At 36.4% G+C, this 18870-nt stretch overlaps 1 protein-coding gene across 6 annotated transcripts in view; it reads right to left on the bottom strand.

Moving 5' to 3' along the window:
- LOC103707827 (uncharacterized protein At2g33490-like) overlaps positions 1 to 18870 on the bottom strand; it is a 39276-nt gene that overhangs the window by 12298 nt on the left and 8108 nt on the right. For 2 of the 6 annotated variants that reach the window (XM_026804919.4, XM_026804921.4), the window contains exons 3-8: positions 13868 to 13942; positions 12357 to 12418; positions 12187 to 12255; positions 2526 to 2554; positions 2248 to 2455; positions 1931 to 2161 (exon numbers count right to left, since the gene is read on the bottom strand). In XM_026804919.4, the coding sequence (XP_026660720.3) occupies positions 1931 to 2161; positions 2248 to 2455; positions 2526 to 2554; positions 12187 to 12255; positions 12357 to 12418; positions 13868 to 13942 (674 nt within the window). Of the gene's footprint in view, positions 1 to 1930; positions 2162 to 2247; positions 2456 to 2525; positions 2560 to 9388; positions 9463 to 12186; positions 12256 to 12356; positions 12419 to 13815; positions 13943 to 18870 lie in introns of those variants that run through there. The other 4 variants (XM_088706568.2, XM_088706569.2, XM_088706571.2 and 1 more) reach the window with 4 other exon arrangements.

Genomic DNA, 18870 nt, shown 5'->3' with positions numbered 1-18870 from the left:
TTATACGATTAGTCATGCCCAGATACATTAGATTGTTTAACGAAGGCCAAGTCATATGAAGTGAGAGGAGTTCTCTCTACCTCCATACAAAGTCTCGTGTAGTATTTCCCACATCTTTCAAAATCCTGTTAGACTAAAGGTGCACTCTCCAGCAGGGCAACAATTCCGCCCAACGCTACATATAAAACAAATAATCTTAAATAATTTTTCTCACTTTATTAATATGGTTGCTATTAACAAGCTTAACTTATTTTTGCAACTCAACGCCACCCAGATTTACCACAAAGTAACATATTATAATTAACTCATTATGCATGTCTTATGCTGACAAAAACCTGTTAGACAAAAGGGGCACTATCCACCAGGGCAGCAATTCCAGCCTACACTACATATAAAACCAAGATCCGCCATACCAGTACCGGTCGGCGTACCGGTGGCGGCCTAGACTGGTATGGTACCGGTCCCGTTGAATGGCCAGATTTTGGGGTTCCACATACTGGTCCCCTACCGGTCCCGTACCGATTCTCCAACGATAAGCTCCCGGTACCGGATTCTACGCTGATCCGGCACCGGTCCCAGGCCGAACCGGTCCGTACCGATCCATACCGGCCGGTACGGACCGGTACGGCAGACCTTGTATAAAACAAATATTCTCCAATTATTTCCCTTGCTTTATAAACTATTGTTGGTACTAACCAGCTTGTGAAACTTATTTGCAACTTAACACCACCCAAATTTACCTCAAATAACCAATTAGAATTATCTCAGCTATGCCTGTCTTATGCTGATATTCCCTCTTTACTGCCCAACCATTATTAACTTGACTGATACATAAGATCATGCACTCATTTTTAAATTGCTTCTTCATTAGGCATGAGGAGAAAATACCAACTGAGATTGTATGCCATGCAATCTTATTTTGCATCAACACAATTGTGGACTGCAACATGATGAGAATGTAAAAGATAGGCAAAGAAACATGGATGGATCAAATCAAACATTTCTTTTCTCCAAGAAAAAGATCCTGAATGAAAGAAGAAGCAAAAAACATTAGTTTGGATTTATGCTCATGTTAAGTAGCTCAAACAGTACATCATCTCATATTGAATATTTTGGGAGGTGTTACTGCTACCAGTTGTGTTGTATTACATGCTGCCCCAGTACATTAAAATTATACCTAGCTAAAGCAATTTTCTTTCATGGTGCATGTTTCAGGTAATGAATTCTGTTTCTTGTTTACTTCCAGGCAATACAAAATGAGTTGAAGTGTTGAACAATAAGTCTAGCAGGTAGGATTTAACCCAAATTCCATTAGTGCAAAATACCAAATAAGGACATCTAAATTGATAATCTACTTTCCGAATCATGAACTAGCCAATTTCAAATATGAAACAATAAAAGATATAAATATTTTGGGTTGTACAATTAACAGTAAAAATTGTAATTTAATTTACTGTTTTCATTGGACTGTGGTCCATGTCGATTAAGATGTGTAGGTCATGACTTATGGTGTGGGTTATTCATTTATATGGCTTATCATGCATCTTGATACACTAATTTTATTGGTATAATCCATTTTGAGTCCATGTGACATATAAGTAGCATATGTCCAAAACATCTAATTGGTTTTAAGGCAAATAACAAGTTGTAAACATGATTAATGGTGTGAGTTATAAATGTACATAATTTATCAAATATCTTGCACTAATACGAATTGGACTCTCTCTGATGCCCTCCAAAAAGAAATCCATATATTGTGTACAGACACACACACACACACACATATCTAAGCAAAAACTGTCTATGCTATCTCAAGTCAGTCATGCAGGGTTTGAACTAAACTGAAATGAGAAATAAACACTAATAAAACAGATACTTATATTGACATGATAACTAGATCAGACCCCAGATTAACCAGGTATCTTCTTACCTCCATCGAGTTTCTAGATACAGAAACATGATCTTGACCATGGTCATTTTGGCCATAGTCAGAACTCAACTCCCCATCATCATTGCCATCATAACTATTATCATCCTCATCATCATCTGTGTAATCCTCAAGTCCACTGAACTGATAATCAATATGCTGTTGTTCAGCTACTGCTTTGACATGTGGCTCAACAACCTCAAGAGACTTAACTCCTTTCCTAAAGAAATTTAACTGATTCAAACCACAAAGCAGGAAAAATGCTACATCAGTTCCCCATCAGGCAAGAGACATTTTCAGCATTTGAAAGTAGAAACCACCTGTGCAGCATGGTGCCGAGCAGCCTGTGTCAAAAGACTTCGGGACTGCCCTTGCTTTAATGATTTTAAGCGAAATACAAAAAGAGTTGCCTCCTCCTGATAATCTTCTTGGGCTGCTTGCAACTGCTGTGGAGAAATACTTTCACCCTTGGCAATTTTTGACCTTCCTTTTTCTCTTTGTGCCGCCAGCATAAATTTATACAAATCTCTGCAAAAGATATACCAAATTAAATGGCATCCTCTCTATTAACAAAGGGTGAATTGTGTCAATTTCATACCTTTTATCATCACACTGGCGTTTCATCTCCTGCACTGGCAAATAGTCTCATTAAAAGGTTATTATGCCTTCTTGAACAGAAGCAAGCAAACATGAATTTTAAACTATAGCAGATATTTAAATATGTCAGAACTAATCACACAGGTGACTTGAGTATTAATAGAAATGTAGAGACAAAATAGTCATATCAAAAGAAAAATCTAGTGTACTTAAACTCAGAGATCTGTGAGGATCTGTATGGATGGAGAAAGACACCTTGCTAACAGTAACTGATGATTATATATGACACATAGAGGAGAAAAAAGGAAAACAGAAGTTTCAATAAGAACTTGGTGGGTAACAGGATGTCAATAACAAAGGAGACATTTTATGGGCTCTTCTTCTAAGAGGTGTTAATTGTTTGCTAAATCTGTTTTTTTGCAGGAATATGATGGTAAAGCTCTAGGTTTATGCAATAAAATAAATCTCCTTTATGAATTTCAGGTCAAAAGGAACTCATTGAACATGATCATATAAGCATAGTTTTTCTCTACCTACATAAACAAAGGAAAGGGTTACTTCTTGAAGTCTATGTCACATGGACACTCACATCCATCTCCCAGATACATGTTGGGTATCTATCTAAATCAGATAAGCATTACACACTACGATATTTACCAATTATTTTAGTTGCAACTTCTAAAAATTGGTAGAGAGTTTAACTCTTAATCAATGAGTTTGGCCCACTATAATAATGTAAATAGTGTGCTTTTGTCTATTCTTAAAGATTGACCAAAAATATAGGTATTAGAATAACCTAGCAAAATGTCATTTTTTTCTAAAATTCTTAAGCCATTAAGAAGGACAAGAAACATGCATACTGGAAGGACCTTAATAAACAATGTCATTTAATGTTTTCTGTTATACAATATAATATTTATTTTGTATCCCGAAATCTCCTTTTTCTCCTGCTGTGTTATGCATGTGGGCTTGTGTCCGTACAACACTACCTGAGGGCAATAGAGTTTAGAGTTTAGGCTCTTAACCCCTTCCCTGCACGGGGGTTGGGATGTTATTTTAGACCTGGAAAAAAAATTCAGTTCTAACATCCATTTGAGAATTAAAAAGTACAGGTAGAAATCAAATCCAATGATTGCTGTATTCTGGATTAATGAGGAGCCAAGATTACCTATAGATGATGCAGGACAATTTGGGGGTTACCTTGTTATGCATAGATGGGCCTGACGCAAAAGGAAAATCATGGAAATAGACAGAAGAGAGAGTAGAGAAGAGTAGAGAAAAGAAGACAATATAGAGAAATAAAAGAGAATAAGAGGGAAACAAGAGAAAGTGATAGGAGAGAGAGAGATAAAGAGAGGGATAAGATGAAAGAAACCACTCTGTTCAACACAAAACAAACTCACAAAGTCACAATTCAAGCCTCCATTTAGCTAATCCCCTACACTCCATGTATATAGCTTACCCTAACTTATGAAGCAAGTAACCCAATACTTTAAAAAAAAAAGGTGACATGGCCCAATTGACTTGAATGCCCAGTAACTTAAGGCCCAAGTTACCTCATCATACACTTCTGCTACACAAATCTTGTCCTCGAGTCCTTCATGTTGCTTTGATGCTTGATTGACCTGTGAATCTTCAAGATTTGATGATGTAGACAACTTACAAAACTTTGTTATGAACACTCCATCAGTTGGTTGTTTTGTGTCCTTCAATTAATGATAGGATCATAGGAAGCTATGGATCCTCCATTTGATGCTGATTGCTGATGGATCTAAAAAATCAACAAGGAATGGATGTTCATATTGCTTAATCCTGGTCTTGGATCTACCACATTTGAGACATCTGATGGATCATCAACTAATATTTGACAGCGGCATCTTTGCATGATGGATCTTGGATTGGTGGCTTTTCACATGATAAAGCTTCAATTGCAGGCTCCACATGAAACTCAATGTTGGCTTCTTGCGCCAAAAAGATTTGCTTTGAAACTTGAAGCATGCATGCTTGTGATGATGGAATTGCTACAGATCAAATGCCTAAAGCTGCAGCAATTGCTTTCAAAATAGAGATTTATTGATGCTAGATCACTATTGATGGATGTCAAGTCAGCATGCGTTTGCTCGAAAACTTTCTCATTGTATTTAACATGTCAATGAAGAACAACGACTTTGAAAGATAACTCTTTATTTGATAACATGATAGAGAGGAAAGGAAACAAAAAAGGAAACAAAAAGGCAATAGAAAGAAGATGAAGGAAAAGAATGGAAGAACAAGGTAGGATCTTTTAGCTCTGATACCAAACTAATGCAGGACAACTTAGGGGATGCCCTTGTTATCATGGAAATAGAGAGGAAAGAGAAGAAAAGAGCAGAGAAAACAAGACAATAGAGAGAGAGGAGAGAGTGAAAGGGAGACAGGAGAGAGGACTAGGAGAGCGAGGAGGGATAAAAGGAAAGAAACAACTTTGTTTCTTAACGACACAAACACATAAATTACATGATCTCAAGCCTCCCTTTGGCTATCCCATAAGCTCAATATGCATAGCCTACCCAAACTTAAGAAACAAATAACCGAATACATTAAAAAAAGGTGACTTAGGATCCAAGCAACAGGAAGGCCAAGTAACTCAAAGCCCAAGTTACATCAAGGCTAAGCAACCTATGGAATGGACTATGACTTTAAATAAACAAACAGACACCTAAAACAGCAACAAACTTGGACCATATGATAATTTTCATGTTTCAACATCCTCCATTGACACTCCGAGTAATTGGATAGGGGCTTGAATGAATCATCGCAATAAAAATTATGCCTCATAATCCTAACCTTTGACTTCATTAATAGAAGAATGAAAAGTGGATATGGTTTTGGTTTAGATATGTTGGAATCATAGACCTTGGATACGATGCTCATCTGATTTTTCTACAAATATATATGCTAAAAATAAAGTAGAAAAATTTTAAGCTAAAGACTGTCAGCCTCCTTCAATAACCAACCAGTAATTTAGCCAAAAAAAATAACCAACCAGTAATTAAAACTGCTGCAGTTCCTCTAGGATTTGCATGTGAAAAGTAAGATTTGGAAGAAGAGAGGAGGGAGAGGAGGGCGATGCTGCCAAACAGTTCGCTTATTTCTTGAGAGCAAGAGAGAGAAATCACTATACCATATAAACAGGCTTTACATCCTAAACCTATCCACCTAGCTTTAGCTGCAGATTGCAGACAAATGATGGGAACATTAAGCATTTAGCATGCTCCAAGGAAGAGTTAATAATAGGGCTGTCCAACAAGCAAGCTGTTTGTGAGCAGTTCATGTTGAGCTTGAAAGCAGCTCATGTTGAGCTTGAAATCAGCTCAATTTGCTTGCTTGATCAGTAAATAAGCCAAACTAGAGCTTGGCTTGACTAAAATTGAAATAGGAATGAATAAATAAATAAACAATATATAACATAGTTTTAATTACTATTAATGAAAAAACTATTTCTATATTATAATTACTAAGGTGATATAATTTACATCTACAAGTACATATTTCAACTACAACACTGAAATATAACGACAATAATTAGTTTGAATTATATATGAAAGCACTGAGGGATCTTAGGCTCTCACTAGATATCACAAACGAGCTGTTCATGAGCAGCTCAAGTTCAAAGCTTAAGGGGGGTCTAGCTTAGTCAAGCTCAACTTGTCAAAATTCCAAGTCCATACAACTTTTCTCCAACATTATGACTTTGAAGCAATTAACACATTCTTCATGCAAAGATTATCGCTGCATTGGTACAAAATGGAACCATGTTTTCTTCTTATGAAGTTGTATTATGAATTTGCTTTGCAATGCATAAATGCATGTGTTACTAAAAGCATCACGAAACACAAATTTGCCAGAGACACAATCACCCCATAAGAAGACAATTGTCTACATTGGAAAAGCATCAGTATAGATAGTTGGTGTCATTGAAATTTCGATCATGCAAATCATGATCATTCAACTTGCTAGGAACTAAGCCTTCAACCTCAATGAGCATACTAGCAGAAAGCTTGATACTAATATAATGAAAAATTGAGAAACATATCCAAGGTACTTCTTAGTCTATTACAGGCCGACGCCATGCCATTCGCAAATTAGCTTGAAATTAGATGATGAGCAGCAACATATACATTATGAAGGTCGTAAAAGCAAGGGGTGCTTGAAAAATATCTTATTTGTTTTTTTTCAATGAAACTCGCTATCAAGATATGCACTCTAATAATTATAAATTATTGAATTCATCAAAGATAACAAATGACATCATTTGCAATTAAAAAATAATTAATCAAAAAAGAATTGACAAGAAAAAGAGAAATTTTGGTTAGCCAAGAGAACAAGCTCGTTGATCACCTTTAGAGCAACATTATCCTTTATTTTAATCTTAGTCCTTAATACATGTCATATCTGATTAAGAAGTATGAACTACAACAATTTAGAGTATTCCTGATTTGAATAGACTTGCCAAATAACTTATTCAAGAATTTGGTTACATATTCAATTTGCACGCAGAAGGTGAGCCTTGGTGCAATGGTAAGGTTGCTCTATTGTGACCTAGGTGTTAAGTGTTTGAAACACGAAAACAACCTCTCCACATGTAGGAATAAGGCTGCATACATCTAACCTCCCTAAACTCTACAATAATGGGAACCTCATGCATTAAGACACCATTCTTTTAGGGTAAGCCTCCACTAAATGGTAAGTTAACTCCATTCTAACCTGGAGGGCACAAGTTAAAAATGCGAAACAACCTCCCCACATGCGAAGATATGGATATGTACATTTGACCACCCCCCCCCCTCCCAAAGACCCCACAATAGCAGGAGCCTCGTGCACTGGACTGCTCGATCATTTAGCATGCGGAACTATAGAACCTAGGTTAAATTGCCAAGATAATTTTTGGATCTAATTTGAACTCATTTCACACCTCAAACTAACAAAACAAGCGAAAGATTTTTCTTTTTTTTTTTTTTTTGCACGGGGAGGGGGGGTAAAATTGGAGAAAGAGAGTATGATAGGTAGAAGAACGGAGAGCCAAGAGAAAACTAGGTAGAGGAAAGAAGATAGAAGAGCTACAATGCTCAAAATGCTTAATAGATAGGAGAAGTGTTATAATCTATTCGGTATTTGTTACAAAAAACTTAATTTTTACACTGTATAATCTCCTCCTTTTATAGCTGGAGCCATAACACAATTACAAAATGGGATTCCTTAATTAACTAGGAGTCTAAGATTGGTCGAAGAAAAGAGTAATAAAAGAAGCAAATACTCTTAAACTTTCTAAAAATAGCAAATTTCATATCTATATGGAACCCAACATAGAAAGCCATCAAAATCGATCCAAAGAAATCCTAATAACTTGAAACCTTGTCCAGCCCATCCTAGACCTCAATGGGACTTGCAAGCATCAACCTATTCAAAACTGAGCTAAAAAATACCCTAGGAAAACAAACCCAACTTAAATAAAAAAATCACAAGAAAAATTAAAAAACTGAGCTTCTTCTAGAAAAACAGCAAAATTACTGAAAGTAAAACCCAAAACAATGTAAACAACTGTGGGCATGTTTGTCATCACATTTTCCTATGTTCTGTCTCTTAAACAAACACAAAAACCAAGATAAAAAAAAAAAACATGTTTCTTACCAGTATTTTATTTTATATTTTAAAATTATTGTCAAAATTTCTTAAAAAAGAAAGAAAGTATTGCTTTCACATTTTTATAAAACAAGGATCTTAGGTTCTTTTAGCAAAACTGCCCCCCTTCCTCCAACTCCCCGATCCCTTCTCCACACTACCCAAATACCCGCACTCATACTCTCTAGTACTATCACCGCCGCTAACTTACCATGGTCACCACCACAACCACTGCCACCTTTATCTTTCCCTCTCTATTCTCCACCCTCAACCCCCCCCCCCCCCCCCCCCCCCCCCTCCTTCTTAGCCAACCCTTAAAACCGATTCCTTTATCTATAACATTCGGATTGCTGCCCTCCTCTCTATTACCACCATTGTAGCTGATACATCCACCACCATTACTACCTTCACTCTGTCCTCTCTCCTTCCCCTCTTCCCATCCTCTTCAACAACCTGGAACTCAAAACCCTTTCTCCATACCATTTGGATCCATGCAATACTCTCTATCACTACCAGTAGTGTCATCATTGCCTCCACTACCACCATCTACAACTATACCCACTCGTCTATCCCCTCCACCCTCCCTCACTTGAACTCCAAACTACTCCTTGTTTCAAAACCCTAACCTCCACTCATGATGGTTTGCTTGCTCCCATCCACCACTACCACCAACAACTGAGGCAAAGGAGGTGACTGCAAAAGGCAGCAGAGCTTACTGAGGTTTGTCATTGGAAGAGGGGCTGGTTTTTTAGTACTTTTTTCGTTTCACTGTTTACAAAAATAAAAATAATTGACTATACTAAACTTTTTTTTTAGAATAAAAAAGGAGAAATAGAATTTTTCTATTTCTAAAAATAGGAAAAGTGAAAGTAATGCTAAATATAACGTAAAGTTAAACCTATTTCAAACATAAACTACATCAGCAGATCTCTTAAAATACAAAATACCCACACACACAAAAGTTACATATAAAATCTATCCAAAATGGCAATCCAAAACATAGTTTTTATAACCACTCCTCGATTAAATTTGATATTATCCGCAAGTTAACTTCTCGAAGACATACATGGATGGTGCCACTTAGAAACAACTTTCAAACAAAAAATTGTTTTCCATAAGCTAAACTGATCCAATTGTCAATTAGACATTCCAAATTCATGTTGAAAGGCTCACGAAATTTTAAAGAAGGTTGACCAGTCTCACCCAAAGCAACATTATCACCAGTGTCCATTACTTGTGCTGGTTATTTTGAAGACATGGATGACCTTATGCTGAAAAACAACAATGATAAGGCATCAATGAATATCAACATCTGTCCTTGCCTACCCAACCAACTCAGAAAAAATCTTTATAACACAATCTATTCATTCGATTTGGAATCATTTATATCCCATTAAGAGGATTGAGCTTTCTGGTAGGCATTAGCACGCATGTTCATACTACTACCTCAGAAGGTTCGCCGGAGAGATCTTGAGCCAAATGACCCAAGATCAGCATATTGCTAATAGTAGTGGCTATTCAAAGTTGGCCAATGAGAGAGAACCATTTTGGAAGCAAAGCCAAATTGCTGGCTATAAGCTGAAGTTTAGATTTTATTTGGAAGACATACCTTGAAGACTTGAGTCATGATGGAGTACTTTTCATCCAAATAGCAAAACTACAATGGCATAAGTACCTTGTTGCACAAAGCAAGTTTGTGAAGCTCATTTCCTTGTCCAGTTGTACTAATGGTTTGTATTGCTTCCTGTTTCCTCTGTTTAAACATGCATATAGGTCATCCTAATGACTATAGAAGTAGCACAATATGGGTCAGGCCATTGCTCTTTGAGCAATCGATAACCTCCAAACTTCAATGGGCCTCTCTCAACATGGATTTGGGATCTTTGATTGATGACTCAATCAACAAGTGACTAGGGATGACTTGCCTTAAAAAACAAGCCCAACACCACGATGGAAGTGAACAGAGAGGGCATTATAAAATATTTGTATTTGCTGTTTCATAGAAAATTATAACAAATCCAAATGTCTATTTCATTCTATATGTGGGTGGAAATACATGAAGTATTAAGGTTGAAAAATTTTGCACCACCAACTATTTGTTTCGTAGGCCTAGTCCTTGCCTCCAAGGATTCAAACTCTACAAACCCCATATCCCCTGAAACAAAACAAACCAAAAAAAAAAGTGTGTGGTATCCAATATCTAGATGAGCAAGTCGGTGACAATCATATAATAGTAGCAATGCAAAAATGGGTAAACCAGTAAAGCCTCATTCAACATTCAATTTGTAGTAGCTGAGATCAAAGATGTTAAAGGCTTAAGACAAAGAGCAAGGCAACAAGGTCTCCTAGAGCTTAGGCAAAAGGCGCAAAGCAAGGGGCACATAGTAGTGAAGTAAGGTGCAAGATACATATAAATGCGCACACATATGCATGTATATATGCACGCATGCACATATAATGTCCCTATCAGCACTTCCCCTTTTATCATGCATTGACAAATGGAGAGAGACTCTAGGAACAAGGCTACAAGAGGTTCACAAAATCTCTCTCTCTCATTCTCCTTTTGCACTCCTCTTCTTCATCTTCTTTTCTTCTCTAAGCTGCTAGAAACAGGGGAAAAGAGGTGATGAGCCCCATATTACAAGAGATAAACTAATGAAGTCCCTACATCTAATAGATCAAAGAAATAATGATTAGAGGACTTAACAGTCAAAACTAATGATGACTGCCTTACAAAAACCATAAAGTCACCATGTTTTCTCCCCTCCTCCCTCTTTTCTTAATGGAATGTTTTTTCCTTTTTCAATTTCCTCTTAAGACCCAAAGGCCTCTCCTTCATCAAATCAGCCAATAAATCATCTCTTGAAGGCATATTAGGGCTAAGCAGGGCGTATGCCTTATGAGCCTTTTGGATGCCTCTTTCAAGAAGCCTTACCTTGACTAGCATGAGGCCCAGAACTGGCACTTTGTTTGTCTTGAGCCTTAACCAAACCTCCAACAATATGGGTTAGAATTTTCTATATTAGAAGCTATATTTGGTTTTCAATGCTTGTGCAAAACTTTTCACCAAGCATCTACCTTTAATGCCATATTTCAACTAAGTTTAAGCTTGATGAGTTGGTACATATTTTTCAAACATTTTTATTCCTAAATTTCATGTATCTCAAAAAAATATAACCGCCAAAACAGTTGTTTTGAGTTAATTTATATATCTTGTATAGAATTCTTAATAAACACTTTCTACACACACCTACTTCCTAATTTTATTTTTGTAATTATTGATTTGAAGGTCCGCCATACCGGTACCGGTCGGCGTACCGGTGGCAGCCCGGACCAGTACGGTGCCGGTCCGGTTCCGTACCAGTTCCGGATTCCACGCTGATCCCATACCAGTCCTGTATCAGTCTGTACCGGTTCCGTACCGATTATCCAATGATAAGCTACCGGTATCGGATTCCACGCTGATCCGGTACCAGTTCGGTACGGACCGGTTCGGCAGATCTTGATTGCTTCCCTACTCTTGCTCCAAATTTATGTTGCACATACTCTTAGTATTAAGACGCAATTGGTCAAATCTTACAAAAAAGATATGGACACCTCCACAGCTCCACCAATGTCAGGTTCCATTGAGTGCATGCTAAATTTTCTGAAATAAATCAATAAAGGATTTATTATATTAATATTTATTGCCCACGGCAGCACAGGAAATCCACTAACTTATATATAACTAAGTTGTATAGAATTATGGCACTAACTTCCCTAGGCACTCATTATATAAAATCCAAGTATTTGTTAAGGATTTTCCTAATATCTACTCAATGGTTTAATCAAATAATCATATTAAGGCATATCTTGACCAGTCTAATGTCCACGTGCATCTTCTAAACTGCTGCAATATACTTAAGAAACAATAAAGCCACTAATCTACCAGCATAAAACACAAAAATCTAATGACACAATCAGCCATTTATTTGATACTATAAAAGTAAAATAGAGCAGACCTCCACAGTTTGAAGTTCCTTGAGAAGAGACTCTGATGGGGTTGTAATGGTCTGCATAATATGCACACGCTGACAATGAAATAGATAAAAATTATTGCATTACTGATGTGAAAGTATTGTTGGAAGGACTAAGATTATTATGTGTTCTGAGCACATCAATTAAAACTCACATAGCTATCTACGGCTTTCTGAAGTTCAAACTGCACTTTCCCCAGCAGTAATAAAACACGCCCTGCATGCATTAACAAAATGCAAATGATAAGTGCATAAGGATTTTTAACAAATGATACAAGTTTAATTAATGGCTATGTACTTCTCCAGCATTATAATATATAAATTGCATAGCTTCTTCCTGAAGTAGAAAAGGCCTCTTCAAGCCTTATGGAAGGTCTAAATTTAGGGATTTGATGGTCTTGAGTCTTGACCATACCTTTTTCCACTAATTATGAATGATCTCACTACCAATATTGAGGAAGACAAAACATAGTGTGTTATTTGCAAATGATATGGTGTTGATTGATGGGAGAAAAATAAGATTAAATGCAGAAAAGGAGATAAATGAAGTCATGTGTAATAGATAAAGATTTTTAGAAAGGTGCCTATGGGGCATTACACGATCAATGCATATAGGTGGACTTAAAGGGGCATTTTATGGAACAAAAAAACAAAACAAGACCTGCAATGTTGCATGACTCAGAATGATCATCAATAAAGACGGTCTAAAAGCACAGACCGCGTGTAGAAATAATAAGGATGCCGAGACAAATGAATGGTAAAACTAGAAAAAACAGAGTGATAAATGAATATATTAGAGGAGTGGAGAAATGATTGAGATGGTACAGGAATAAAGAGCTAAAGTGGCTCCAATAAAGAGGGGTATTATAATTTGTTGAAGGATGTGGAAAAGAAAAGAGAAGATCTAAGGTAACATGGATGGAGGTTTGGAGAAACATGTGGAAAACTTTAAAAAAGTCAGATGTGGCCCTATTTCTGTAAAAAAAAGTTGGTCATAAATAGCAGTTGCTTGGGAAATAAGAACCAATAACGCTGACCACAAATTGATGGGACAAGGCTGGATGGTCATTGTTATGGTTACCAGCATTGAGCATGTGCAATGTGCATGAAAAAGAAAATAGAATCCTATGATCAAAGAAAAAGAATGAGAGGAAATGGTAGTTCTTTGGAAGATGGGCATAATATTTTCCTTTACATATGAAAATATACTATTGAGATACAGAATAAAATTCATCGGGAGTTGATATCGCCATGTTGGGTTCCCCAAAACATCCCCCCTCCCCCTCCTCTCCTAGCAAGCTTCATCTCATGTGATTGCACATGATAGAGTTGAAATATTCAGATTAAGAGGCGAAGGTTGGTCACAAAGACTTGACTTTATTTAATAGTACAGATGGAAGCAACAGACCTGGAGTAAATTGCAAAGACCTATGTCTCTATTAAACCATCAAGTTTACTAAGTTCAAATAAATACAGCTAGGTCGGTAACATCATTTGCCTACATGAATATTAGGTTATGAAGATTATATAGATGTTCAGTTTTTCTAGGAAAATAGCAATTTCAGAATGGTTCATTGGTGATGACTGAGTGATTTACTCAAATTAGACTGGTACCTTTAATTATGCACCACATGACTGGGAAGGAAAGAAATGCAGATGCACTCACCACTTTCTTCATCATCAGTTAATGCAGTTTTTTCAAGCAGACAAGTACCCATTTCCTGCAATGCTTCTGAAAACTCTGCAAAAAATAACATATGGTGAAAAGTAATTTATAAAAAAAAAGTAGTAACAAGATTATTGTGCATGAAACTGAGTTTCGAAAATAAAAATTGATTAAAGCAGGGCAAGGCCACATATATCTTTTTCTAAAGAGCACTACCAACCAAAAACCTGTGATGCTCTTTTGTAGACTGGTGATGTATGATTTATACAATAAGAGTATGAGAAAGCACACACGTGGAGTAAGAGAGAGAGAGAGTCGACCATAACCATATTTGATGGTCTGATATAACCAATCAACTAAGCATCTTTACATTCTGATTCAAAGCACCACTAACAGCAATATTGCAATCATTGTACCAAATGTTAAACTTGAGCAATTAAACCATAGCTCTCATAAGTTAGTAAAACTGGCTTGCTCCAATTTGCAAACCATTGACTAACCTCATTTCTTAGTAATATGTTTACTCATAGTACATTTTGTTCCTTTTCTAAAATAGAACAGAAATTCCTCTCATCTACCTAAATTGCCCTTAATCAAAACATAGAACAATATTTAGTAAAGCAGCCACACATTTATACAGCAAAGTAATTGATTTGAATAAATGTGTGTGCGTATCAAATACTTGGATGAGTATCTGTTGTTTTTATCAGAAACATTAATTCCAAATACCAGTTTTAAGAGATGTACAACTTCCATATAGTCATAAGAAAAGGAGCAAATCAATTCTGAGACACGTGTACATATATGGACTCCATAGTAAACAATACTCAAGGAATACTTGTACCTTTTACCATTTAATGCCTAAAATATTGTTAGAATATAAGATAAAAAGGTCAGCTTACATGCCATGCATGCCCCAGGCAATAACAAGTCCATGAGTCTAATTGCATGCAATGTGACATGCCAAAGTTAATACGATTAAATGGATTAAACATCTAGTGGTCCAACTTCCTTTTCTTCTATCTTTATGTACATAACAAGCATTCAAAGGATATTGGACGGGGTTAAAAGAATACTTGATGTAGCAGAACTCGTGGCTTGCTTGTTATGCACTGAAGCAGGATGCAATGGGAACAAATCTCTGCCCTGTGCAAACCTTCATGATTTCTATAAGCAACCAGGGGCTGAGACTGCAAGATCGAACATCATGCTAGGCATTTTAGGGACCGACCATGCTGCAAAGGAGCAGCCGGAAACTTCTAATTAGGGTAACTACCCACTTCTAAACCTCGTCCCTAACCAGCTTCCTATGCATCTCCTTGTTCTTTTTTTTTTAAGAGAGACCCGCCTTCATATACCTGCATCCATTCCTGCTTCCAGCAACTAAGTCATTGACATCCTTGAAGAGAAACATGACTGCATGCTCATCCAACGGCCTCAAATTTATTACTGAGCAAATAGTTTTGGTCTTTATTTTTATTTTTTTAACGGGTTCCTGGTGTAGTTTTTGGCGAAGTAATAAGGGGCTCGGACTCTTTACACTATGTAACATGAACAGCGCATGCTACGATAGCCATTGCCTGCTAATAATCCTAGTAAGGGTCAAATTAAGTGGTCAATTACTGAGACTTTAAGGGGATATGATTCTACATCTGCAAGAGACAGTCCTACAAGTCTAAAAGTAGGAAAATTCAAGAGGATTGATTGAGAGTACAAGAACCCAGAAAGGTCAGTTGAAAATTTATCCTGGTTACGAATAAAAGAAACCTTTTGGCTAAGGTTCCCCCCCTCCCTCCCTCTCTCTACCTTTCCTCTCCTCCCTCTTAATCATCTTCTTTATATAATAAATCCATAGTCTATTCATATTCTTTATTTTCGTTGCGCTTTGAATAGATCTTATTTCTTCTGTTCTTTGAATGGATTTCATTGTTGCATTTATTTCATGCACAATTGTATTCTCTAAATAAGTTTTGTTAGTTAAATTGCTTCAACTGGTAATCAGTAATACTTGAAAATCAATTTCAGTCTTTAAAAATATTAATGAAATTTTCCTTCCCATCTTTTTTGCTGAAGATCTGTAATCAGGATGCCATTCACAAAATCTGTGCACAGCCACTCAAAGAAGACTAACATTTGAGTTCCAGTAGTCACTATTCTCAATCATGTGCTCCAACCTATTACTTAAGTTTGCATATTCTATCACCGCTCTATGGAATTTTGTTTAAGGCTAACATAGAACAGTCCAAGATTAACATGAAACTTTTATTTCAGGATTTCTATCATCTATCAGAATCCTCTAAAATTAAGGCTGGTGTAAATCACTAATTTTCCACATGCCAACTTTTGTTTTTCAACTTCCAGTTCTGCTTTACAAAGCTGGACAACATGCATGAAAGCCAGCTTAAACCCTAGGATTTCGTTTCCTTTTTAGTCCTCTGAGCATTGCAGGACATCCCTTACTTGATCCAATGCTAGTATTTGGGCCTTTGACTTCATCCACTGAATCCCATTACTAAACACTAGAGAGTGGGTTGGTGTTGAAGGTTTCAGGAAAAAATGTGTGACCATGTTAGAAAGGTTAGTGTTTTGCTGAGAGATGTTATTTTGACAGATATTATAAGATGTACCAAGATAGAGATAGTTGAATTCTTTAACAGCGCACATGGGGAGGCAAATTATATTATGAGTTGGGTGTTTTAAGGTATCCAAGACATATTATAAGATGTACCAAGATAGTATAATTGGACTTCTTTAATAATACAAGCAGGGAGGCAAATTATCATGTATTGGGTGTTTTAAGGTGCCCATTGATTTATGATTGGGAAGGTTAGGTTTTGAAAGGATAACTTGCAATATCACAAAACATTTGGAGCTTGCTTTTCTAAACATATTTCCTCTGTTTATTTTGAAATCGAGGCAATTATAACCAAGGAAAGCTGGACCAACCCGAATAACCCAATTCGGTCTATACCAACCTAAACCAATCATAATATCCCTTAACGGTTCAGTATAGGCCCCAAACTGGCTTGAGCCAACCCAAATCGAGCCAAACCACCCGGTGGAGGTTCAAGTTGATTCAGGGCTTGTACCGACCCAATTATTTAAGGGAAGTGCATAGAAGACCTCCCATGCCTTCTTTGCTCCTCTTCATATTTGTTTTTTTGGTTTTTCAGAGAAAAGGAGTGGGAAACTCCAAGAAATTGGAGACTTGAGCTCCAAATCTCTTCAAATCCAGGTAGAACTCCCTCATCCCTTCCAATCCCACCTTTTTTCTCTTTTCATGCCTTAAATAGGAAAAAAAGGGAAATGAGGAAAAATCATGCGAAAATTTGTATTTTGACATGATTTCATGATATGTTGTAAATCCAAGGATGATATATGCATTAAAGAAAAAATCGTAATTTTTCATTGATCATGTAATTTTTAAATTAAAAGGTATATTTTTGGATTAAAAATAATAAATAAAATAATCTTCAAAAGTTTTATGTAAAATTAGTAGCATGTTATGGGCTATACATGCTACTTGCTACCTCAATTTGGTAGCAATTTTTATTTAAAATTGAGCATCATTTGGCTACCTAAACCTAAGCCCAAATTCAAATAAATTTAAAAAATACGAGGTTATTAGTGCATACCCATGGGCTAAACAAAATATACCTAGAACCCCTAGTAGGCTTATACACTAATCCAAATTGAAATTAATTTCTAAATATTTATAAATATCAATTTATCATTTCAAAATTAATTAACAATACTTTAAAAAAATCATGAAAAATTAATAATATGTATAGGAAATGTAGAAGTATTTTTTTGAAGTGACTCAATTATTTTTCATTACAATATATATTATCTAATATAAAATAATTAATTAAATAATTATTGATCTAATTAAAAATATATGATGTGTGTTCCTCAAACATGCATAAATAGATCCAGAAAAGAAGAAGAACAAGACCTTGATATAGATAGGGCCACGTATAATATTTTCGGGCCGACACAACTGGAGGTTCAAGTAGTGTGATGCAGAGTGAAGAGAGGTAATGAGGTTGAAATAGCATCTAGCTAGTGATAAATCTGGCATGGCTACCTGTGGAAATGTCTACAAGAAGTCTGTCAAATATTCATAAAGCACTTTGAAAATTTTAAGTGGAGCAAGTGAAAAAGTGCTAAGAAATGAGTAGAGATCGAGCATCAGGTAGTTGAGTCACCTTCATTACCATACAAGAGATCTGAAGGACTATGAGACATTGAATCTAGATGAGGCTGCAATATAGGACAGTCTAGATGACCAGTGGTAGAGGGAGGCTGGGCTCTCATAGTACGAGTCAGATTCTAGTTCCAAATTCGCCAAGATAGCAAGAACAAAGGAAAGAAGGCCTAGAATAAACCAGCAAGGACCATCATTCATGATGTAAATCCACATGACTTTCTTAGTAGAAATACAAAGCAGCAAAGGATTGATATAATACTTGTTAACAATAAGGACATGTGGAAAGACATTAGTTCCTAGTTCCACTTTAATAACATCCCCTTACATGATGTGGCAACACGTACTGCCGATTTGCTATTAACTCTATCCAAAGGGCTGGAATAGGTATAGATCCTCCTGGGCCAAAGGGCATATATGGTGAGTTACTTGATAGTAACAAGGAGGAGCCGAAGAGATGGATGGCCTCCTACCAAAGCAACGGTGTAACCTTATTGTGTGGTGGTTGGACGGGACCTAGCAGCCAAACCATCATTTATTTTTTAACATATTGGAAAAAGAATAAATTCTTTCATAAATCAGTTGATGCTTCAATAAGGTGCACAATGCCCAGTACATCTGCAACTTGATGGAGAAAGTAATTAATCAGATAGGGGTGCAATATGTTGTGCAAGTAATTATAAATAATGGCCCACAGTACAAGTCCGGTGGGTACACACTCTGGACCTCATATGCTGCCCGCTGCATAGACCTCAAACTAATAGACATAGAAAATATGTGTAGGATAAAGCAAGTG

This window comes from Phoenix dactylifera, chromosome 11 (assembly GCF_051530095.1).
Source record: "Phoenix dactylifera cultivar Ajwa chromosome 11, Ajwa_hap1_PhDact_Kaust_v1.1, whole genome shotgun sequence".
Taxonomy (NCBI): domain Eukaryota; kingdom Viridiplantae; phylum Streptophyta; class Magnoliopsida; order Arecales; family Arecaceae; genus Phoenix; species Phoenix dactylifera.
Note: the sequence above shows the minus strand (reverse complement) of the source record. Positions and strands in the feature narration are given on the sequence as shown.